Source organism: Corythoichthys intestinalis, chromosome 12 (assembly GCF_030265065.1).
Source record: "Corythoichthys intestinalis isolate RoL2023-P3 chromosome 12, ASM3026506v1, whole genome shotgun sequence".
Lineage (NCBI taxonomy): Eukaryota > Metazoa > Chordata > Actinopteri > Syngnathiformes > Syngnathidae > Corythoichthys > Corythoichthys intestinalis.
The window spans coordinates 31,475,339-31,500,078 of record NC_080406.1 but is presented as its reverse complement, the minus strand read 5'-3'; the positions used below and the strand labels follow the sequence as shown (position 1 = coordinate 31,500,078).

At 39.1% G+C, this 24,740-nt stretch overlaps 2 protein-coding genes across 7 annotated transcripts in view; one reads left to right on the top strand and one right to left on the bottom strand.

Moving 5' to 3' along the window:
* The first annotated feature begins 623 nt into the window (after positions 1-623).
* LOC130926766 (probable ribonuclease ZC3H12C) lies at positions 624-6,761 on the top strand. Its single transcript, XM_057851944.1, has 5 exons — positions 624-1,265; positions 1,418-1,557; positions 1,761-1,995; positions 2,077-2,183; positions 2,448-6,761. Exons 1-5 carry the CDS (start codon positions 637-639, stop codon positions 3,725-3,727), a joined length of 2,391 nt encoding a protein of 796 aa, XP_057707927.1. The 5' UTR covers positions 624-636; the 3' UTR covers positions 3,728-6,761.
* Positions 6,762-6,983: 222 nt separating this feature from the next.
* Positions 6,984-24,740, bottom strand: part of LOC130926767 (radixin-like) — a 35,210-nt gene continuing 17,453 nt past the window's right edge. For 5 of the 6 annotated variants that reach the window (XM_057851945.1, XM_057851946.1, XM_057851947.1 and 2 more), the window contains 12 exons: positions 22,624-22,707; positions 21,228-21,323; positions 19,643-19,765; positions 17,482-17,633; positions 17,331-17,414; positions 17,063-17,209; positions 16,285-16,381; positions 16,051-16,214; positions 10,370-10,661; positions 10,189-10,281; positions 9,899-10,117; positions 6,984-7,394 (listed from right to left, as the gene is read on the bottom strand). In XM_057851945.1, coding sequence (XP_057707928.1) covers positions 7,230-7,394; positions 9,899-10,117; positions 10,189-10,281; positions 10,370-10,661; positions 16,051-16,214; positions 16,285-16,381; positions 17,063-17,209; positions 17,331-17,414; positions 17,482-17,633; positions 19,643-19,765; positions 21,228-21,323; positions 22,624-22,707 — 1,716 coding nt within the window. In that variant the 3' untranslated portion in view covers positions 6,984-7,229. Of the gene's footprint in view, positions 7,395-9,898; positions 10,118-10,188; positions 10,282-10,369; positions 10,662-16,050; positions 16,215-16,284; positions 16,382-17,062; positions 17,210-17,330; positions 17,415-17,481; positions 17,634-19,642; positions 19,766-21,227; positions 21,324-22,623; positions 22,708-24,740 lie in introns of those variants that run through there. The other variant, XM_057851951.1, reaches the window with a different exon arrangement.

Here is a 24,740-nt window from a genome sequence, read left to right as displayed (position 1 = left end):
GACATTAACTTCAGTATTACAGCAAGTGACAGTAAAAAGTATGATTGTGTATCCAGTCTGATGGTTGAGGTGATGTTACTACCTTCTCCCCTTCTGCAAATGGGGTTTGAACCCACACCACCACTGTGGAAGTTGAGCATGCTGACTGTTGAGGCAATAGGCCAGATTCAGTTGGTACATACTCTTTTCAGTTCTAGTTGAGTATGGTGCGCTAACCTTCTAAATGCATAGCACTTGATGGTTTACAGTAGCTCAGTAGTCAGCACGCTCGACTGCCATAATGACAGATGGTTTGAATCCTGATTGGATGAAGAGGAAGGAGATCAAGAAAATGACCAAAGTCACATCTTGATCACATGAACACATTATTTGATCCATATGGATCAAGAGGATTTATGGTTTTCCGTTTTTTTTTTTTTTTTCATTTTTCTTTTCTTTTTTTTTTTTTAAAGGTAAAATTCTGGCAACCAAGTCGCCAGTATTTTACAGGTTTTTCTTGTATAGTGTTGTTCCCACCATAGTGGGGTATTAAGATTTGTGACATAGTTGAAACCTGAATTTTTTTTTTTTTTTAAAAGGGGCCTGCTTAGTCAAGTCTGCTCGCCAACGCCCGGTCTGAATGTGTGAAACGGCTTCATGGGCCTGAGGAACCATGTGGAGGATGGGACAGGCCACATCCTCAGCCAGGGGCTGGATCTGGACTACCTCCACGTGGAAGGCCAGAGCACCGGGAAAGACGCCAGGAAAGTGTCCTCGACACCAGCGTCTGCTTCTGGAGGCTCTGGCCTTGGCGACAGCACCAATAGCTTGGATAGCAGCAGCGCTAGCTTCAGTAGCTTCTTCTCTGAGGAAAGTGGAGACAGCGAGGATGAGCGTCATGCATCCATTCAGGCACAGACCCGGGAATCCTCTGCCAGGCTGGACCTGGCGGAGAACCCACAGTCTACCAACAACTGTCGCACTAAAGTGGACTTTGCTTTAAAGCTGGGTTACTCGGAAGATCTGGTGTTGCTGGTATTGCAGAAACTAGGCCCGGCTGCACTCATCAATGACATTCTTGGAGAACTGGTTAAACTGGGCACCAAGGGGGACCCAGTGGAGCTGCCAGGATGTACAGTAGGATCACAGTCTCCTTTGCCCTCTTCTGCCTACTCCTCGTCTTGTTCCTCGGTGGACTCTTGCAGACTGCTGTGCTCGTCTAAACTCCTGGAGGACAAAGATAACCTTCGGCCAGTTGTGGTGGATGGAAGTAATGTAGCCATGAGGTAAGGTCCATGGATGGGATGGGGCAGGAAGTGCGTTCAGTCGTAAATTGACTTATTGGACGAATATTTGACCATAGAGGTTTGTGAGAAGCTCATATCATGGGGATGCAAAGGTTAGCCAATTATTGCCACCCGTGTTCCTCTTCCCGTAGTCACGGCAACAAGGAGGTATTCTCCTGTCAAGGCATTCAGCTGGCGATTGAATGGTTCTTGGAACGAGGCCACAGTGACATCACAGTTTTTGTTCCTGCGTGGAGGAAGGAGCAATCCCGTCCTGATGCTCTTATCACAGGTAAACCAGAGTTTTAACCCTAGCCAGCCTACTAAAGGTACAAGATCTGTTATTTGTAATTTTGATATAGAAAATTAAAACATGGATATTGTTGGTTCGAGACATTCTGAATGCGAGTTAATAAACTACTCAACTACAGGAGACTAATATTTCATTAAGTGTTTAAAATTCCAAAACTGCTACTAAAAATTACAAATCCATAGACCAAGACGTCCTGAGGCAGCTGGAGAAGGACAAGATCCTTGTCTTTACACCATCCCGCCGTGTGCAAGGACGGCGCGTGGTCTGCTATGATGACCGTTTCATCGTCAAACTAGCCTACGAGTCAGACGGCATCATCGTCTCCAATGACAACTACCGCGACCTCGCCAATGAGAAGCCCGAATGGAAGAGGTTCATCGATGAGCGCCTGCTCATGTACTCCTTCGTCAATGACAAGTTCGTCCGTTTTACCCTTCTAGTTCCCCAAAGTTGGGATGAGCTGGTCATGTTTCATCAACTTCAATCTACTTTCATTAGATTCATGCCACCAGACGATCCGCTTGGACGACACGGACCCAGTTTGGAGAACTTTCTGAGAAAGCGGCCAGTCATTCCAGAAAACAGGAAGCAGCCCTGTCCCTATGGTAAAATTTTTATTTCAGTTTTTAGGTGATTTCAGGATGACTCAATGTAGAAACCTCTTGAAGATGACGATGTTTTATGATGCTTATGAATACCGTGACAGTGGTACCATGAGAGTTTACCTCACCCATAAAAATATCATTTGACTAAGTGCTTTTAATCAAGGTTCAGTCAAGGTACCACTCTAGCTGGATTTTTCAGAATGGCACAGAAAGAGGAAGCTCCTGAAAGATTTACTTAGACCTTTTGCCTCTTTTCTCTCTTAGGTAAGAAATGTACGTATGGGCACAAGTGCAAGTTTTACCATCCGGAACGGGGCAGTCAGCCTCAGCGTTCTGTAGCTGATGAGCTCCGGGCCAGCGCCAAAATATCTTCTGCAGTGTCCAAAGTCCAACTGGAAGACTCTCAGTTGGCGAGGAACCAGATTCCATCTGAGTCCGGGCGGGTAACCCCAAAGAAAACATCAAGGTCCCTCACAGAGTTACTGGAGGACCATCTCCAAGTGCAGTCCAAAGTAGAACGCAAGGGAAGCAGCAAAAGCATCATCCATCCCATTGCAAGGAGGTTACCTTTCTCAGGAAATTCAGATGTATGGGATCACCCAGGATCTAACTACAACCAATTCGAGTCCTCCGTGTTGGGCTACAACTCCTCAGTAAAGACCTCACCAATCTTGGGTGTTTCTACTCCGGAAAGTCCTGAGCGCTTCTATCAAGCAGATTTCCGAGCCAGGTATTTGCCCTCCGAATGCAGCAGTGTGAGCAGCTCAGAGTCGGTCTCCCCAGACCTGGTTTTGGATGACAAGCCAGTTTGCCAACGCCATTACCACTACCCCCACACCCATCGTACTCATCCTTTTGCTAACCAGTACGGCGGACCCGTAAACAGAAGTCCACCTGGTCTGAGCCAGCACGCTTCAACTGGAATTAGAAGACTTAATTTCGATGTGGAAGAAAGTCCTTTCCAGTCCTTATCAAGTCACATTCCGCAAATTCATCTCCCACTTCTGAGGAGATACCCAGGAGAATGTCCTACACTTCGACCAACCCAAACATCTACCCTTTCTCAGTGTTCTCTTCTAGCTAGCTCCTTTTGGCAAGAGGAAGGACTCCAGGACTCCAGCAGGTACCATCAAGGGTCGCCGTTTCCCGCCCGGCGGAATCATTCTGGGCTACAAGCGCAGATGAATTGGGACCAGCACTACTTACAACCTCCAAGACCTTGTTATGATCTCTTCCCACTTCCGAATCCTCCAAGCGCTTCCGAAAAAGTCTGGTCCTCTCCGTGGATGAGCAGACATTCGTCACCGCGTGGCCTTGCACCTTTACCGCAGATGTCCTTTCCATCACCCCTTCAACCAAGACAGCAGTCTCTGCAGGAAGAGTCCTCAGTGGCCCACGACAGGCGGGAAAGGGTGTTCCTGAACCTCTGTGGAATTTTCCCTGCTGATTTAGTGAGGGTAGTAATGAGCCGGAACCCGAGTGTGATTGACGCGCAGGAGCTGGCTGCTGCCATATTGATGGAGAAATCTCAGGATAGCTCTTGAACAAGTTTAAACCTCAATCCCTGAATCTGAAAGGATCTCAAGCTCCATTGGAGTGTTTTCATATTTGGTTAGTCTGTAGTCTGCAGTTTCTGCACATGAGTGAACACCCTGATCTCAAGTTCCTTGTTCCAGGGCATAGTTACAAATCAAGGGGAGAAAATCTATCGTCATGCGGCAGAATTCCAAATTTCAGGACAGAGTTTTAGGAACTTTGTCAAGGCTTCCAGGCTCTATGGCAAAGTTTCTTGTCCTGGGACATTGTTTTGCGCAAAGTTCCTTTTGAAAACACCCCTCATATGAGTGCTATTTATAGTAAACACGAAAAGAATATACATAAACATGCTATACTAGCACTTAAAATGGGAACTTTTAGGGTTAGGTAACATTGTAAAGTGAAGCCATTTACATGTGTGCTAATATGGTTTGTGTGTCAAGGCTTTCAAGGGTAACAGTGCATTTATTAAGTTATTTATTCCTTATATTTTAAGTTATTTATATGATTCTTATGATTTGGGCACTTTTTGTTGTCGTGTTCTTGCTTTTTTGGGGGCAATCAAATCAGGGTATTTACAAGAGATAACACAGTCTACCTCTGACTATTCGTGTTGTGTCAAGTGTTTATTGCAGTTGTGGATTCTCCCCTGCATAAGGGAAGTGAAACTCAATAGAAGACCAGTGAAAAACAAGAAAAAGTCCCCTCAAAACTCCCCAGATTGAAGTTGTTCAGAATGATTCCATATTTTTAACCTAAAGCTTTGTGATAATTTATCACATGCTCGTTTAGGTTATTGGAAGTGGTCTCTTCAGCTATATTTTAATACTAAAAGCTTAACGACCTTTTTAGTTCCCAGGATTAGGTGGTTGAAATCAAAGTTTCTAGTTCTGGGATGAACTTTCAAGGGGAACGTTTCTACTGTCCTGGACCAAATTTTCTAATTTCAGAGCAGTTTCTAGTTTTGGGGTGACATTCCTATAAGTCGTGAGTTTTACTTAAAGTTTTATTTTCGGAGGAGAGTTTCTTCTTCCCAATATAAATTTCACATACTGGAACTTTTTTTTCTTTTTAGACCCAATGCAAAGTTCCTGATAGTAAAATACTTATTTCATAGTGACTTGATGTTTTTAATACGCAGGCTATATCAGAAAACATCTTAACTGCCACTTTTTCACAAAACCATTCTATTGGATCAAAGTTCATAATTCTCAAAGGCAGGCCAAATGAAAGTAATGTTTGTCAGTAGGCATGTGCCGGTATGATATTCTGACGTATGATAACCTTAAGCCAAAATATCACGGTTTCATGATATTGCAATTACAGCTCTAAAATGTGTTACTTTGAGATATCTGGGTTTAAAAAAAAAAAAAAAATTCCATTGAACAGGATTTTTATTTTTAAAAACATATTATACATATGTTCCAATTTGCCAATAAGTTGAAAAAATATACTATATTCTAAAAAACATTTAAATAAAAGTTCTTTAGGTGAGCCTAAACCCACAGCTCGACATTATTACCATAAAAAGCATGTGTGTATGACTCGTATCATGTTTACATTATAACCACACACTCTCTTTCTCAACACAGTTGCCAGAGAGGAAAAAAAAAAAAATACACGTTTTACCACCGCTAGACACACTAAACACGCTGGAGTTAACTCTCGTAGCTGGTAAGAAACCTCCATGACAGTGTTTATGAACCTTTAATTTTGTATAAATGTGAAATCATATTGGAGGTATTATCTCCTCGGCAGCAACCCTCTGCAAACATGTTTTAGATGTCGGTTGGGCCTCCACCTCTAAGCCGCAGCCATCTGTCGCTGAAATATTCCCATACTAGCGTTTTTGTTTTCTTTGATGGGGGGGAAAAAGTTCAGGGCTAGTTTCACCTCCTCCAGCCATCGTGTAGCACAGCTGACTCACTAACACTGCGCAACAACTGGTGGGGGAGGGTTGAGCCTTGTAGCTGCAAGCGAGGGATTTCTCCATGCATTTTTGGGACATAGAAAATAGGTAATACCTTAGGACACGGTATGAAGGAAAATTTTTGCGGTTTTGAGACCTTGATGTTTTCATACCACGGTTTAGCTTGAAACCGGTTATCGGTACATGTCTATTTGTCAGTTGATGGTATTACATTATCAAGTCATGTCAGATTAGCATGACACTGGTATTTAAAATGGGTCTTTTTTCACGTCAAGCACTTCTTGCTGTGTATTTAAAAAGATTTGCCGCAGTAAACGTGGATAAACTGGTTCCTGGTTGGGTTTTGTCCCTACCTCCGCTTTGTTGATACAAATTGTATCCTAATAACGATATCCGTTTTTATATGAGAATATAAGAAACCTTTTGCGTATTTGTGACAAAATTGTCACTGTTATGTTTCCTTATTCTTCTGAGCATTCCCAATAACGTATTTTCTATGATGTTAAGCTTTTCAGATGGTACTGTCATGCTCAGGTGGCTGATTTGTGGTGAAGTAAAAGGCGTTATCAAGTAACTTGTGTCTGTAGCAAAAAAAGGTGAAATATTTAAAAAGATTCAACAGTTAACATGCTTCGATGATTGATTAGCTTGTGTCATGTTCAAAATTAGATTAAATACCGGTATTTGAATCTGAGACAAACAACGGCAACATTTTTGTTATATTGTTGGAAATCAAAGACAACATAAGGCTTTCATATGCAGAAACCAAATGGTTTTATTGCCAACTGATTTATTTACATTCAGGAGAGGAGGAAAATATCAAAGACAATATATGTTGTAGTTACGGCTTTAACAGCAACATTTTCATGGCAAATTGGCTTTGATGTGAGTAAACAATATTTTTCCAAAATGTTCGATGTACTGCTTAGGTTTAATTTAAACAAACAAACAAAAAATAGCTTTTGTGAAACCAAAACATGCTGTAGCCATCCTTTCCTGAATGCTTTAAAATGTGCCGAGTAGGCATTATTTTGCTCAACGGGCATTTGCGAGCCCAAAGCACAAAAATTCAACCATTGTACTGCTGCATATGGACTGTTTGTCATGTTAAAAATGAGCAATAAACATGTGGTTCTGTTCACCTGGTTTGGGCATGTTGTTATTCGTACCCTCAAATCAAGTCGCAAAGCTAGCATAGAACATTTCTTACCTCTTCTGCTGATTTTCTTCGGGATTTGAGATTTCCTGAGACATCAGCGGCCTTCTGGATTTTACTTATCCAAGTGGAGACTGTGGAGTGCAAAGGTGGCAAAAAGACGCAGCGGACGGGCGAGTTTGGTTTGCGTGTATTTACTGGTCAGCTGATGAGCCACAAGAACAGGAAACAAAAGTCATACACAAGCGAATTCTAAACAAAGTGTCGGAAATAAAAGTGAGCGAGCGATATTAAAGCTTCGGAGTCATCTGCGCGAGTCGGCCATTTTGCGGGCTGTCCAAAAGACTCATTTTGAGGGATTGGCGGATGTTTGGCGATGTGCAAGCCAGAGTCTGCGCTTGCACCATTTTGCGTTTTGTCGCCCTCACATGGATTCGAACTCGTCGACGCGTTGCTTGGTGTTGCCCTGCCGGATCTGGCGCAGTGTTTTGTACTTGTCGCGGCCCGCTCGCACGTTCTCGGCGTGCAGGACGTCGTTGGCCGTGTTCTTGCTGTCGTCGCGGGCCTCCGCTAGCTCCGAGCTTAGAGCCTGACGGGTAGAAGAAAACGGGAGTTAACCACTTTCACACAGAACATTTCCTTCATGTGATATGTAGGAAAAACACCTTTTGTGTGTTTTTTTTTTTCTAATCAACATTTTTGTTAAAACACATGAACAAACAGATAACAAAAAACGAATACAAATTGTGTCTCTTTAAAATTTAAAAATATATATTATTAGAAATGTCTTATGAAAATAGTAACTTTTTAAGAAAATAAATGTCTCTTACACATATACAATCTGATTTGAAAATGAACATTTTCTTTCTCAACAAAATATAGAATGGGGCTTTAAAAAAAAAAAAAAATTTCATATACACAAAAAGGTTTTTCAGAAATAAACTAAGAAAATATACGTATATTTTGTTAAATATATGACTTTCCTTGAAAATGTGTTTTTTTTAAACAACCTTTTTTAAAAATATCAAGCTTTCTTCTAATAAATATATAGTTTTTTTCAGAAATATTGTTCTCTAAAAATAATTAAATAATGGAAAAAGAAAATTTTTGATCCCAAAAAAATTCTTTCATAAACATCCAACCTTTGAAATAAATGACTGGTTAAAAATAATTTTATTTCCTGATTATTTCACTAAAATATCAAAGTTTATTTTAGGAAATATGACTTTTTTTTAAAGAATAATTTGAATTGAAAATAGGACATTCACAATAAAGAATTTTTGTTTATATATACTGGGCTGACATTTGGAAATTTGACGTATATAGGTATCGGCCTGTTTTTTTTTCTAATCTGACCGGCCGATATGAAATAGTCAGTTTAAAATTAGGGATAGGCACTAGGGATCGCGCCGTTTTTCAGAGGAATCGGGTGAAAAGGATCGTGTTTTTAATTTTAAATCTATGTTTTTCTGCTTCATGCTCGTACAGCCTCACTCTCCTTCCTGTTGCTTCTCTTGGTCAGCAGTGCACTGCAAGTTTTGCTTGTTAAAGTTAACGATGATTGACAGGCGTTGAAGCTTTGATCTTTCCAGAGAAGCTTGGCAGCGCTCCCTTCAAAGATGCCGAATGTGTCAATCATCGTTTAGCTTGGTAAACACTATAGTGCTGTGGCAACTCCTTGTGTGTGTGCATGGCTGTTTTCAGCAGTGAGCGGAATTGACTGGACTCACTCAATGATCAATGAAGCGGTTAATAAAGACAAGCATTTTTCTACGTTATTCCAGTTTAAAAATAATTTGCATTATGAAGGTGGCATGGTGGGACAGTAAAACGTTCAAAACTTTTTTTTAAATGTTTTTTTTTTTTTTTTTTTTTTTTAAATGTTTTTATTTATCAATTTATTCAACTTTCTAAGAAATGTTTCTGAGTCTAGGAAATTCAGGCACTTTTGGAGCTCATTTACATTCATTTTCCATGCTGCTTTTCCTCACAAGGGTCGCGGGGGTGCTGGAACCTATACCAGCTAACTACGGGCAGTAGGCGGGGTACACCCTGAATTGGTTACCAGCCAATCGCGAGACATATAACCATTCACGCACACACTCATACTTACTGACAATTTAAGGGTGTTCTGGAGCTATTATTTTTTATTTGTGTGATTCAATAAACATGCTTTAGGCATTTCAATGAAGTTCAGTGTACACTTTTACTGCAAATGCATACAGGCTCCAAAAATCGGTTATCGGCCCCTCTAACACCTATTAATCTGTTTCGGTCCTGAAAAACACACATCGGTCGATCTCTAATGAACGCCCTTCCATTAGCTCGACACTGTTAAAGCGAAATTGACGTCCAGCGCTGTCAATGGCACTTAAAGGTGAGCATTCACTGACAGTCCTACCAGTTTGAATGGAGTGAATATCTATAGCAGTCAATGTCATACAGTGAGTTAAATACATTTTAAAAAATGAAAATTCTACTCTAGAATTTTATTCGGAGCCACAACCAGAACATTTAAGACATTTGACAACATGTCCACGGTTTGGAAAATACTTCCAAACTGTGAGCCAGTAGTCTTAGCTATATAGTGTGGGCCAGCGTGTTGCTTCTCGCCGTGTTTCGATGACGTCATAATATAAGGACTAAGGTCCTTCGAACTATTCGGTGGTATACTTTCGGTCTTCATAACCTAAAACCAATAATACCTTTTTAGCTTTTTTGGCCGAATTCTCTAGAAAATGTATTGATAATTGTATAAAAATATGATAATTATTAATAATCAAATATGTATAATAAATGCTTTTTTTTATTCTAAAAAAATATTCACTTGCCCTATGAAAGGTTAAAGGTCAGGGTTTAGGGTCAACTTTTGAGTAGCTGTCCACTGTTGTTTTTAGGTTTAGGATTAGGTTAGGGTGACTTTCAATGACTTTCAATACAATAGAATATGTCAAGACAAATGACGAGTCATCGGATGTCGAAAAGATTGCATGTCAAGGTACCACTGTATATTTGTTTTCCCTTTTAATGGACAACCTTTTTATCAAATACATGAAGTTTTTAACTATTATGCCTTTTTTCCCGTCCACTGACCTGCAGCTGCTTCTTGACACGCTGGTTCTTGTGCGCCTCCGTGAGCCGGTTCTCTTCGCTACGCTGGCTGCTGACACCATCGCTGAGCAGCTCCGCGCTGGCCTCCCCGTTGCTCTCATCGTGCTCGTCCTGCTCGAGAGGTGACGCAGCGGCCGGCGACATCATAGCTGCCCGCAGCTCCTCTCGCGTCCTCTCCAGGTCTTCCTGCGCCGACAGGGCCTGGAAGGGAGCGCGCCATGAGATGGCATTCTGAGACACCGAAACGACAACATCAGAGTGAAGAAATTTACTTTGTGCTGCCATTCATTGGCGTCTTCCTCTTTTTTCCTCTTGGCCTCTTCCAGGAGAGAGATTTTGGCGGTGAACTCGGCTAATTCGGCAGCCTGTCAATCATCACACAACATCATTAGCTTTACAATCCAAAGCGTAATTAAGTACAGACTCAACTAGAAGAGTGACGAAAGCGAGTACCAGCTGTTCCTGCGTCTTCATCTGGTCGGCGGCCTGCTGGGCGAGCGCGGCTTTGGCCTGCTCGGCGGCCTGCCGCTCCTTGTCTAGACGTTGCGCCTCTTCCTTGGCCCGCATCCTCTCCTGCTCCAGCTCCACAGCCTTGCGCGTCTGCTCCTCCAACTCTTTCTGCGCCCGCTGCGTCTGCTCCTCGATGTTGCGCAAACGCTCCATCAGCTCGTCCTTTTCGCGCTCCATGCGTTGCTTCTCCTTTTCGGCCAGCTCGCGTTTCTTCTTTTCTGATTCCAACTGCGCTCTGGAGGACCGTCAATGTCAAAAAACAACCGTAGATGGTGGGGCAGACAAGATTACTCAATGGCCGGCACTGACGTTGATGAATATCAAATTGATCTGAACTGGGATCGCTGCCACCCCTCCTAGTCCAAATGTATTGGATGCCCATCAGCATCTATGGCAGTGATTCAATAATGCGGACATGGTAGACTAGTTGTGGTACATTAACAGTTCAATAGCCTGTAAGTATGTAAAGATTTTATATTATAACCTTGCAAATATGATAATGATTAGCGGGAACTTAAGACATTAAAGTTTTCATACACGAATTATGATTTTTTTTGTATTTAAATATTTTTCTAAAACCTGCAGGCTCTGGGCCAATTGCTGCCCATGAGACAATATTTTGCGGCCCCCATTTGACCTCCAATTGTATTATTAGTTTAGAAGTGGGCAAAAAATATATATAAATAACTTTAAAACCAGAATAAATTATTTAATGGAGGACAAATTCTGGGGGTGAATTATTTCGATAGTATTAAGTAAAGAATAAACACATTAAAAAAACCACAACAATATAAACAACATAAATAATTTTAAATAAAATAAAAGATTTAAACAAATTGTCATACATTGAAAAAAAGAAGAATTATTAAGACACAAGTGTGGCCTGTGTGTATTTTGCTCTGAAAGTTTTATTGATTTTTTTTGTTTGTTTTATAAATTTCGTGCGAGCTCACATTTGCTGCCATTGACGGCAATAGACGCCAAATCCATTTTAACAATAGACTGGATGTCTATTGCCGTTAATAGGGGTTTTCAATATCAATTTCTCCTCTTTTTTTAACTAGCACTACACCTACTCTGTGATAGGCATGTGCCGGTTACCGGTTTCAAGGTCTACCGTGGTATGAAAACGTCACGGTTTCAAAACCACTAAAATTTTCCTTCGTACCGCAGTACGGTATTAGCTATTTTTATGTCCCAAAAATGCAGCGACAAATGGCTTGGAGCAGCAGCGCCCACCCTTCGCCCTCCAGTTGGTGCTCTGACCTTTGTAACAGTGACACGGCTGTCGCTCTCAAAACTACAGTTGAGCTTTTTCAAATCCCCCTAAAAAAAGTCTAGTCTAGTATTGGAGTATTTGGGCTACCGAAAAGAAACAGACGGCTGTGGCTTAGAGGAGGAAAGACAGTCGACGTGCAGGCAACACCTCCTAACTGATTTCACATTTACGTGACCATCGTCCGTCACTTTACACAAAATTTAAGGTAAGTAAACGCTGTCATGAATGTTTCCCACCAGCTACGAGGGTTCACTCCAGTGTGTTTTGTGTGTCTAGCGATAGTAAAACAAATATTATAACGTAAGCTTGTTAACGAGGCTGTTAACAATTACATGGCTAGATAGCATGACCAGACGGCTAACTAGTTGTCTCTCTAAAGTCTTCCGCCATTGTAAAGATCTGTTCAAAAAAAACATTTTCATAATAAAGCCTGTGGTGTTTTTTTTCTCTCTGGCAACTTTCTTTATTGAAAGAGGGTGGGTGCGTGTAATCTGTAAATAATGATACGACTCATACACACACACGCTGTCTCTTGCTGTCATTCTTCATTCAACTAATGAATATTAATAGTAGTAGTAGTAGTAGTACATTATCACAGAGAAGGTGATCATACTCATATTCCTGCATCATAACTTTGATTGAGAGAGAAATATGTAGAAAATGAGCAAGTCTCAAAAAATGTTGAGATGGAGCTTTAAAGTCAGTGAAGTGCCTGCAATATGTATATAAATTTTATTACAAAATGTTTTTACTTTTTTATGGGAAATAATATAACAGGCTGTGGGTTAGTCTATAAGTTCTATTTTAATTCTATTTAAAATATTTGTTAATTTTTATTTTCTTTATTCTAACATTATATTCATATTAGGGCTGCAGCTATCAAATGTTTTACTAGTCAATTAATCGATGGACTAGTTAGTTCGAATAATCGAGTAATCGGATAAAGAACATGAAAAATTAAAATACCCGAGCTGAGCCTAAAACGTTTTTTTTTTTTTTTTTTTTTTTTAAATGGGGATCTATGTACAAAAAAAGAACAATTGGCTAACTTACACAGAAAAAGCCCGCTACCTTAAATGCTATAAAATGCTAAAGTTTTTTTTTTTTTTTTTTACAATGCTCTTAACAAATGGTTCAGACACATATTCCCACAAAAAACGGTCAAATATACCTATAAACTAAATCATGAATACATTAAAAAACATTAGCTCAAACAAAAACTTGGCTAATGTTGGTCTTAACAGGGAGCAGCTGGTTTCAGCCATGAGAAATGAGTTATATCATATTCATTGTTGCCACCCTAACCAATAAAACTACATGCAAACACTTTGAAAATAAAACAATACAACGCCACTTTAATTAAACGAATACTCGAAGCAACAAAATTTAATTAGAATATTTTTTCCTAATCAAATACTCGAGTTAATCGATTAATCGTTGCAGCACTAATTCATATTGATGTTCCAGTTTGCAAATATGTTGTGAAAAATAAACAAATTCTGTTCAATGGGAAAAAAAAAATGTAACCCATGCATCTCAATGTAACACATTTTCGAGATATAATTGAAATACCGTGATACAGCGGTATTTTTTGTTATCATACCGTCAAAATCCCATACCGGCACATGCCTACTCTGTGACCTGGGCTAGTAGTGAATGAGTTAAGACGTGTCCCCAAACTATTCCACATCGGGCCACAGTTGGGTACTGGATTTCTTTCCAACAAAACAGGATGACCCATCTGCAGCAATCTGGTGTTTTACAAGTTGATTGTAGTTGTGTGCTGCTTGTTTTAGCAGAAATCTCATTGGTTAAACGGTAGGAACAAAAACCAGGACCCACAGCAGCCCTTGAGGATCGGTTTGGACACCACTGAGCATAGACTTCATAATATATTGACAGGACACAGGTCTGGTTAATAGGGGCCTGCATTGTTGGCGTTAGAGCAGGGCGGTAAACCGAAAATTTACCGTCACCGAAATTCTTCAAAAAGACCGACGTAATTTTGACCATGTCGGTAAATTAATAAAACAAGAAAATAGTCTTCATCCCGCTTTGACTGTGTTGTTCGTCTATGTTCATTCCCCTTTAAGAAAGCAGTGAATGTACTTACGTAGGGAGTCATCAGGAAGCCAATCAAACAGAAGCCCGGTAAGCTAACGCTAGCAGCTAGCAGCTAATAGTACAAGCAAAACATGATGGAGTGTGGCTTAAGGGAGGTTCGCCAAACTTTCACCTGACATTTAATAGACTTGGTGGCATCCAGACGGGCTTTCACCCGCTGTCCTCCCTTGTTCTCACGATTTCCGGAGATGGTGCTTTCAGTGCTTTCTACTGGTAGCCAGGCCACAGGCTAACGCTAGCGGCTAACGCTACAAATGATCGTGATGGAGTCGGATAGCGGCTCTAACCTTGTCGAAACGGCTGAACTTAATGAGTGGATTGGGCACGGACTGCATCTAGCAATTACTATGTCGCGTTATTTTGTATCTGACTGTGTGTGATTTCTCTGATAGCTTTTGTGACGGTAAAGCATTCAGCATGAAGCACAATCCAACGGTGAAACTTCTAATATGACCGAGAAATGGCCCCAGCTATTTTTCTGTATGTGCTTAATTCTGTGTCATTATTACTATCATAAAATTTTAAGTGTTTCATTTGCAGAAGATCAATATAGCTTTAATGTGTGTCTGTCTGTCTGTCTGTTTGGGGGTTCATGTATGCGTGCATTTATTAAAAAATTAACTGGGGGGGGGGGGGGGGGGGCCTGAAACCATAAAGTAAACACTTGTATTGAATAATTATGTCACAGCAGCCATTAACAATAAATTGTCTTTTTGAAGTGTACTGTTCAAGCTGCAAGTCATTTGTGTTACAATGACATGTTTGCACAGGCATATTGATTTTGACAATGTACATTGTTCAAGCCATACACGCTGTTATAAATGCTCATACTTGAATTCTTATTGTTTACAATACATTTTTATAAACCTAATGTCTAGACTGCATGTACAATTCTTAAATATCTCAAATTGAATGCTGATAACTAAATCAACAAGAAACTGTTAATCTGTATTCCATGCATTGATTCAGATTTTCAAATTAAATAACAGTCCGCTTGGGCGACTTTATCGTCATTTATCGTTATCGAGGTAAATCTGCTCCATTTATCGTGATACGTGTTTAAGGCCATATCGCCCACCCCTAATTGGCGTGGCCGTCAAAGCTGACCGAGTGGAATCACAGACAAAGAGCTTTGTCCGTTGAAAATTCTTGTGAATAAATGCTTAAATCCCTCAATTCTTTATAGATATGGACGTAAAACAGTCTCGATTCTTGGTTAAGAGCAAAACAAAAACAAAAAAAAAAACAACAACAACAAAAAAAACACATGCAGTTAGCATTTATTTTACGTAAATGTGAAATATGATGCTAGTCAGTAAGCAAATGTAGCGGCCGTCTCATCAAAATAAAGCTTTGTTCGTTGAAATTTTTTATGAAAAAAAAGCTTAAATCCCTGAATTCTTTATAGATATGGACGTAAAACCGTTTCGATTCTTGGTATAAAGCAAAAAAAAAAAAAGTGCAGTTAGCATTTATTTTTACGTAAATATTGCGAACTATGACGCCAATGCCATAGCGGCTAACTTCCCCCGTTGATTTTTTTCACAACGTTTCAAAATGCATGCATGGTACGAAAAAAATATAATAATTACCTTGAATCCTTGAACAAATCCCTCCTGAGACAATCCTTCCTGTTTGTATGCGGTACAGCATTCATACTTTTTCAACCTAAATCTGGCGTTGGATCGTTGCATGTGTTTTGAGAATAACAGACCGACTGAAGTGGAGTGTAGGACGGCCCCCTACTTGAAGGCGTGGTGCAGTGTCTGGGGAATCTGTCCCGTCAATATAATTATGAAGTCTATGCACTGAGCCAAGATAATGATTACATTTGAATAAATGTCCACTGTAGTGACCACCATCCCTAAGAGGGTTAAATATGTAAAATGATAGTGAGGTAAATTCAATTAGAGTATACTGTATACATTGTAAATATGAGCATTAGAGGTGTATAGACATTAGATTTGATATGGTATCTCAGACATTTATAAACACTAAATGGACGTAAAATACTACTTTATAGGTATCTCTGATAGTATATCTTACAGTTACGGTACACTATAAGTGTATGTACTCAAAAGTATTTTAAATTTGTTGCATTAGAGTTGTATAAACTCTATAAACTTTGCACTCTAAATAGGATGTGTCTAAGATGTATTGACATTTGATATGTCATTTGTATTAAATATTACAAATTAGAAGTCATGAAAAGAGCACCCACCTCTCCATCTGCTTGTGATGTTTTTCCTCACGGGCCTGCGCCTTCATCTGCTGCACCTCAATGGTGTCAGGCTTCCGGCGCCGCATGTACAGCTCATGGTTGCCCATGCAGAGTGCCAGGATGCGCTTGTTGATGCGCAGGCGCGGCGCATAGAACACAAAGTCCTGCGATGCACAAGCGTTTCGATCAAAATAGTAGTAAGATGAATTCTGTATAAAAGGAGACAGAAATTACCGGTGCTTTCTTGTCGATGGGCTTGATGACAAACTTCTTGTCGTTGAAGGAGATGTTTCGGATCTCACTCCATGGGAAGCCTATCTTTGGTGACAACCTGACAAAACAATTGATATTGTCATTGATAAAATCTTCCAAAAAAATGTAAATGAATATGAATACATGCATCTAATCAAAACATAAATGGCTAGTTTGTTGTGGAACAAGCAAGTTAAAGCACAGACAACAACAACAACAAAATTTAAGTTAAAAAAAATGTTTTCCTGTAATGTAGATTGACAAATAAGGTGAAAATTTGTTTGAGTACAATACTTCTACATATTAGCATTAAATGATATTTTTGCAATTTAAAGCTATTTTTCAAAGAATACGAAGAATTAAAAATTCATATTTGGTTTGACTCTATAATAGGCTGTGTAGAACGAATTCTACATCATTCTTAATAACAATGAATTTTCTGCTACTGTGAATAATTGCTGTCAGCCCTCCCAGTCCAGATGGATAGGCGGTCTACCTTTCTTTTGAAAATTATAAGGAAGGTTACATCAAAATATTCACAGGTCAATGTCGATTAACCTGGCAACAGAACAGAAGTTGCAGCCACCCTGAAAAGAAAGACCCAACATCCAGTCTTCACCTAAGTAATACCCCTTCTAACCACAGAGAGGCGCTGAGTCCACATAAAAAAAATCCTTCAATGGTAGTGCGAAAATTAAAACAACTCAAGGTGTATTTTGGAAAATAAACGTCAAGCCAGTGATTCTAAAAATTTCTTTACTTGTCTTCATGCTCATAGATGTTGAGCCCGAGGGCATCGACGCCCAGCCACAGCTCGGTGCCCTTTTTGTTCTTGATCTCAAAGTAGTTGACGCCGTACATCTCCAAGTCCTGAGCGATCTTCAGGTACTCCAACATGGCGTCCTCCCTGCACAAGACAGCACAGTCTTTCAACTATTTTGTGCTTGCCATATGATGTAATGGGCTTTAACTCATAGTCTGTCATGTCTATCTATTCCTGTCAATGGTACTGAAACATGATCACCCACCTGAGCATGCTCCTGTGTTCCTCATGCCATGTTTGTATCCGGTCTTCCCACTGCTCCTTTGTCAACTTGTGTTGCTCCAGAACCCTTTCAAATAGAGGTAAAAAATATGTCAAAAAATGGTCATCCGATCATGGGAGTTGCATATTTCTACCTCTGTGGCAGCAGGCGGTCAGCGGCCAGGTAGCCGGTTTTGTGCACATCCTGGTTGTGGTCGCCAAACTTGGTCTGAACGGCATAGGAGGCCAACAGCACGGCGGTCTCAGGGGGGCAGTAATTCTCATCATTCAAGATGGCTTCCTTTACCTGTGTGGATTAAAGAAAAAGTATTTCAGGGGTTTCAAAGTCATCTTTGTCACAGGCCACATTGTAGTTACGGTTTCCTTCGGAGAACAATGGTCTACCAATTAGGACTGCCTCAATTAATCGACAACCAATTATCAATTATTTTTTAGGTCCATAGTAGCAATTTTTTTTAATGTACTTTTTTTTTCATTTAAAAGAAGGCAGTAAAAAATGTTCGTTTTTTTTTAGGGCTGTCAAAATTATCGCGTTAACGGGCAGTAATCAAAAATAAAAAATTAATCACGTTAAAATATTTGACGCAATTACTGCACATGCCCCGCTAAAACAGATTAAAATGACAGAACAGTGTAATATCCGCTTGTTACTTGTTTTTTGGTGTTTGGCGCCCTCTGCTGGCGCTTGGGTCCAACTGATGGGTTAGTACCATGAGTGAGCATGGTGTAATTATTGACATCAACAATGGCGAGCTACTAGTTTAGTTTTTGATTGAAAATTTTACAAATTTTAATAAAACGAAAACATTAAGAGGGGTTTTAATATAAAACTTCTATAACTTGTACTAACATTTATCTTTTAAGAACTACAAGTCTTTCTATCCATGGATCACTTTAAGACAGACATGTCCAAAGTCCGGCCCGGGGGCCAAATGCGGCCCGTGGTCAAATTTCATCCGGCCCCCAGCCTCTGTCATGAAATCAATAACATCTGGCCCGCACACACACTTAATAAATTGGTCAGCAGTACTGCTACCAGCATATGAAGTAGCGTACACACTAAATGCTGCTCCTCATTTACCCACTAAAAGGCGGCAGCACACCAAGCAACATTACCCACCCCATGTGACCCTTTACTCGCAATTTTCTAAAATGGCGACAATCAACAAAAAAAAAGAAAGTTGACTACGATGGCCGACGCTTCAAGGATAGGTGGAAATTGGACTATTTCTTCACAAAACTAAGCAACAACTGTGTCTACCTCATTTGCAAAGAGACAATCGGTGTTTTTAAAGAGTTCAATGTGAGGCGATATTACCAAACAAGACACGCTGATATGTACGACAAGATTACAGGGAAGATACGTAGCGAGAAATTGAAGGGACTTGAAGCTAGTTTAATTTCACAGCAGCAGTATTTCGCAAGAGCCCGAGAGTCGAAAGAGAACGCCACAAAGGCTAGCTGCGAGATGGTTGAAATTATTGATTAAAAAATAAATAAATAAAGCAAATGTGACACACAAAATGGCTTGCTAAAATTTGCTTAAATTTATTGTTCTACGTAAACGATGTCAGCCACGGTCAGCCCCCCACATTTTTACCACACCAAATCTGGCCCCCTTTGCAAAAAGTTTGGACACCCCTGCTTTAAGAGAATGTTAATAATGTTAATGCCATCTTGTTGATTTATTGTTAAAATAAACAAATACAGTACTTATGTACCGTATGTTGAATGTATATATCCGTCTTGTGTGTTATCCTTCCATTCCAACAATAATTTACAGAAAAATATGGCATATTTTATAGATGGTTTGAATTGCGATTTATTACGATTAATTAATTTTTAAGCTGTAATTAACTCGATTAAAAATTTTAATCGTTTGACAGGCCAAGTTTTTTTATTTAAAAGTGGAAAAAAGTTGTTCATTGTTTATATTTTGGTTTTAAAGTTTTGTTTATGTAAATTTTTTATGGTTTTTAAATAAAAAAAAAAAGGGGGGGAAACCTTTTTTTTTTTTCTTTTCTTTTTTTTTTTTTTTAATTTAAATCAAAAAGTATTTTTATTAATTTTGAGAAACGGGGACAATGTAAATACTCTTCAATGTGTCCAGCCCCCATTTTGTATTGACGACTGCAGAAACTTTTACTATATTTTAGCAAGTCTGCGACATGATTAGCTTTCATGGGCCACACAAAATGCCATTTATGGTCCCTGGGCTGCGAGTGACACCGGTGAACATTTTGGTTTGCTGTATTTGTTTTTCGGAAAAAAACCTAGCAGAATGAGTAAAAGCACCTGTAGGAAGAAGAGCCTCTGCGTGATCTCCTGGATGAGTTCCTCCGAGACGTCCTCTGGAAAGAACTTTGCCCTGAACTTGAACTGCAGGGGGTTCTCCTTTTTCACATCCTGCTGAGTCACCTGGACACCAAATAAAAAACACCAGTTGGTCTTTAGGAAAACACTGAGCAGTGCTGTTTTTTGGCAGCCCTTTTAATTTTCGTCTTAGGACGATAATACTTTTTAGTCTTTGTCATATTTTAGTCATCTCAAAATGTGTTTGTCTTCATCTAATTTTTGTTGACGAAAACTCAAGACTAATTTCGCCAAGTTTTAGTTGATGTTTACTGAAAATCTTTCTGTCTGTAAAAATTTTAAAAAAGCATTACTACAAAAATGAATTAACATATAAAAGTTTCCAACTATTTCGAATGAACATTAACAGACGAGCACATATTGTCGTGTCTACAATGGACGATGCCAACTTGGTGATAATACACACTCAGCAAGAAAACAGTACATTATTTTCAATTTTTTATACCCACCTGGGCACCACAAACTGTATGTAAAAAAATGTTGTCCGAGAGTTTAAGAGCTCGCCGTTAGCGAATGCTATGCTAATATTAGGAGTTACATTTAGTGTGTGGTGATCACTCAGCACAGACCTTTAATGGCTAAAGCAACATTGCATATTCTCTCTGACCAAGATAAGAGAACAAGTCTTATTGTGTGTGACGCTGCTACGATGCAGGCTAACTACACATAAATGTCACATACAGTGGTACCTCTACGTACGAATTTCTTCATTTCAGGACCTGGTTTTTAAGTCGAAATGGTTGTATGTTGAGCAGGATTTTCCCATAAGATAACATTATAATTCCATTAATTTGTTCCACAGTTCCAAAACCTACGCTAAATCCTTAATAAATACGGCAGGTACAATTACTAATAGCAATTACACATAGCAAAACAAATGAATTATAAATACAAATCGGAATAATAATAGTAATAACAAATGGAAATTTAAAAAGCATTTTTGTTGTCACCTTAACTTACTGGCGAACGGAGGTCGGAAGGAGGGGACAGCGGGTGTGTAGGTAGGTGGGGGTAGTGGGGGGCTACTAGTGAGCCGCAATGTCTAGCCAGTTCACTGACACACACCACGCTAAAATATTTCTATCATTTGCTTCTTAATTTCAATGGTAAGTTTTACCCTTTTTCCACCACTTTCTTTGGACCCATGTTGATTTCTCGCACCATAAAATTCGCTGTGAGTCCGTCTTGTGGGAACACAATGAACTTTCGACACTGTCATAAATCGTCGTATTTTGAGCATGGCGTCATATGGCGAAACAATCGACGAGTCAAATTTTACGTTGGATGTCGAGAGAATCTTATGTCAATGCGATCGTATGTTGAGGTACCCACTGTATTGTGAACATTATGTTTTAAGTCTCCCAAAACACGTTTTTAGCTCGTTATCGTCTCGTAATCGTCATTAAAAAAAACGGTGTTCGTGACAAAATATTTTCGCTATCGTCATGGTTGACGAAAACAACACTGACACTGAGTGGTGCTTTCAGGGGATTTCAATCCGGCTCACCTTTTTGTTGAGCTTGAGCCACGTAATGTAGCCTTTGCTGTCAATATACTGCAGACCAAAGAACCACACCTCCCGCAGACCCACGGTCTTCACCACCTGGAGAACAAGTAGATTTTATTTGCACTTGATTTGTGAATCTGAAGACAAAGTCAATTATCTAAAAACCACCGAAGAAGAAGTGTGTGCGGTCATATCGGAAGTCTGACAAGTCACCGATTGATTTAAGACGAAATGTATTGTCACAGACAAACGCTTGTGTGACCTCCTTGTGAAAAGCAGAAGCCATAAAAGAAGTGAAAGGCTTTCCTTTCATTTGTTTTCCTTCCTGTGCATCAGTGAAACCTTTCAAGGGCGAACAATGCTGAAAGGCGCCCTTTAACGGGCACGCACATACATGTAGGCACAAAGAGATCTTTGTCAGTCTCGTATTAGACGCAACCAGAAGACAGCCAGGCACCTACTGGCACACATTTCCAGTGTCGCCTTTGCTTTGATGGAACAACAAAAGATGACTCGGAGGAATTATTTGCAAGGGGGAAAAAAGTTATGATTTTGCCAATAACAAAAACAAACATCTTTAAAAAGTTGTATTTCTTCTGGGAAATTTGTGACACTGCTGACAATAAGCGGCATAGAAAATTCATGAATGGACTAACACAATTAGTTTTTTTGGAATACAAATAATACATTGATTTTTTTTTTAACATAAGTATTCTTAAAATATAAGGGGAGTATAGAAATACAAGGAAAAAAAGCAGTTTTAGGCGTTTTTATATTAAGAGAAAAAGGTTTAATTTTACATTTAAGAACATCAAATAATATAAGAATTTTTATTTTTTGTGGTGAAAAAAAAAATTCAAAAGTGAAAATGTCCGGTGGAAAAAAAACGATCATTATACTTTGCCCATTTTCTTTTAGGTTATAATTTCCTGTAGATAAAATATTAGGTTTTGGTCCATTTTATATGTTTTTTTGTTCTGCTTTGTGTTTTTAGAAAAAGTTATGATCTTACAAAACTTTTCATTATCCGAAAAAACAAATAAATGTTTAAAAAAACAAAATATAAAACTAAAACTACATTTCATATTAAAAATGTAAGCAAAAAAAAAAACTAGAAGGTCTGCTTTTTAATAATTTGGAAAAAAAAAATGTTTAGACTTCTTGAATTGCATGTGATGCGAATTGTTTAATAAAGACTTTGAGAAATTGTTCAAAAGCTATCAAGAAAATATTTCAATTTTACTCAGAAATATTGCGCAAGATTTTAATGACAACCCCCCCCACACACACACACCCCAAATTCTCAATATTTTAACAAGGATTCGCAGTCGAGAATTCCCAATAAACAAGAAAAAAAAAAAGATGACTGGGTAGATAGATGAATTGTCTGTGTCACCTGGTCAAAGAGCTGCTTGCCCGTCGTGCTAGGCTGGATGGCAAACTCCAGCTCTGCATCCATGGTGGTAACACGGACATTTGTCTGCGTGACAAACATAACAAAGTTAAAATAAAAACCATAATAGGCAAACGGGTTTGGCTTGTTCACACATATTTATTTGTGTGTGTGAGAGTGAGAAAGCTGCGCTTCATGCTGCCTTTCGAGGTCAGTGTTCATTTGTGCCTGCAGCTTGTTGATAAGGCTTCCATGGCGCGGAATGCAAACAAAGCATATGTGATGAAGCACAGGTGGCTTGGTGACTGTTAACTCATTTAGCTGCCATTGACGGCGATAGCCATCCAATCCATTTGAACTGGGAGAGGAATAATCGCGGCCAACTATCCCAGTCCAAATGGATTGGTCGTCTATCGCGGTCAATGGCACTGATACTCAGAGGTGGGTTGGGTAGGGTAGCCAAAAAATGTACTCGAGTAGCGTGACTTCAAAATAATTACTCAAGTAAAAGTATAGTCATCCAATAAATTTACTCAAGTACTGTTCAAGTAAAATCATTTGGTGAATAGAATACTCAACTAATGAGTAACTGCTGAGCTCACAATGTCAGATTTTTTTTTTTTTTCGTAAACAACGGTATATTTTTTTCTCAGCACAACATCACCTATATGAAACTGTTATTATTATTATAATACAGTACATTAACCTATTATACAACCATATTTGGCCAAAAAATACAACAACAACAAAAACAAAAATCACAGAATTCCTACAGGAAAAATCTACAGAAATGAAACATCACTCGCCCAAAGAGCATGAAAGGACCTCAAGTTGAGAAAACATTTCCTACCATGAAATTAACGCAACCATATTTTCGGCTTTCCATGGTCAAACAAAAACTGGGAGAGAGGTTGAAATCTGCGCTTTTGAACAATGTTGACGGAAGCGCTCTATGTCTATGCCTAGTTATTTTTTTACAGTGCTTTAATGACGCCACGTGATTGAACAGGTAACAGGACTGCAAGTTTGAGTGTGGTCATGTGACAATTGCTGCAACGATTAATTGATTAAATCGGGTCATTCGTTTAGAAAAAAGCTTTGAATCCAATTTTGCTGCTTCAATGATGCGTTTAATTAGAGTGCTGTTGTAATGGTTTGTCTTGAAAGTATTTGAGTTTAGTTTTATTGATTTGAGTGGATACACTGCCCTCTAGTGGCAACAGTGAAAATGGCACAATATGGCTTGATCCAGCTGCTCCCTGTTATGACCAACATAAGGTTGTTAAGTTTTTGTTTGCGCTATGATTGTTTGTGCATTTGTAATTTCGCTTTGAGGTATATTTAGCAGTTTTGATTTGAATATCTGTTTGCACGTTTTGTTAAGAGCATTGCCAAAAAAAATTTAAAAAGTGAGTAATTTTATAGCATTCAAGCTAGCATAATTTTGCTATGCAAGTTAGCCAATTGATCTTTTGTTATACTTCGATCCTCAGTTATTTATTTTTTTGTAATGTTTGAGGCTAAGCTCAGCAAATGTAATTAATTTTATTTTGCATAGTTTGAAAAACTCAAGAATTGTATTCTGTATTCGCATTTAATGCTCTTTTGAAAGTGCATTCTTAGCAAGCCTTTGTTTTACATTTCCTAAAATTTATTCTGCAACGCATTAAAAGTTCCTAATCCGATTACTCGATTATTCGAACAAACTAATTGATAGATTAACCCATTACTTACCGTTAATAATCAATAGCTGCAGCCCTAAATGTGACTGTATTGCTATAACTGATTGGTATGATGGAGGCATGTGATTATTGTTGTGACGTCCTCTTGGTGAAACTGGTAGAGCCACTGCATGCATCTCTGGCAAAAAAATAAAATCTTGTAGAATAAAGAGGAAAAATGTAATGACTCTGGTGTAGCCCAAAGTAGCAGAGTAAGAGTAGAGTAAAATTGAAAAGTATGGCGTGGTAAAACTTCTCTTTGAAGTACATTTTACAAAGTACAGTAAATGTCACAGATTACTACTCAATTTTGCTGAAACTGGATTATTCATAAAGTCGATTCTAGTATCGCAAAACTAATAGGCAGAGGGCGCCACTAATCCAGGCCACACTAGTTAG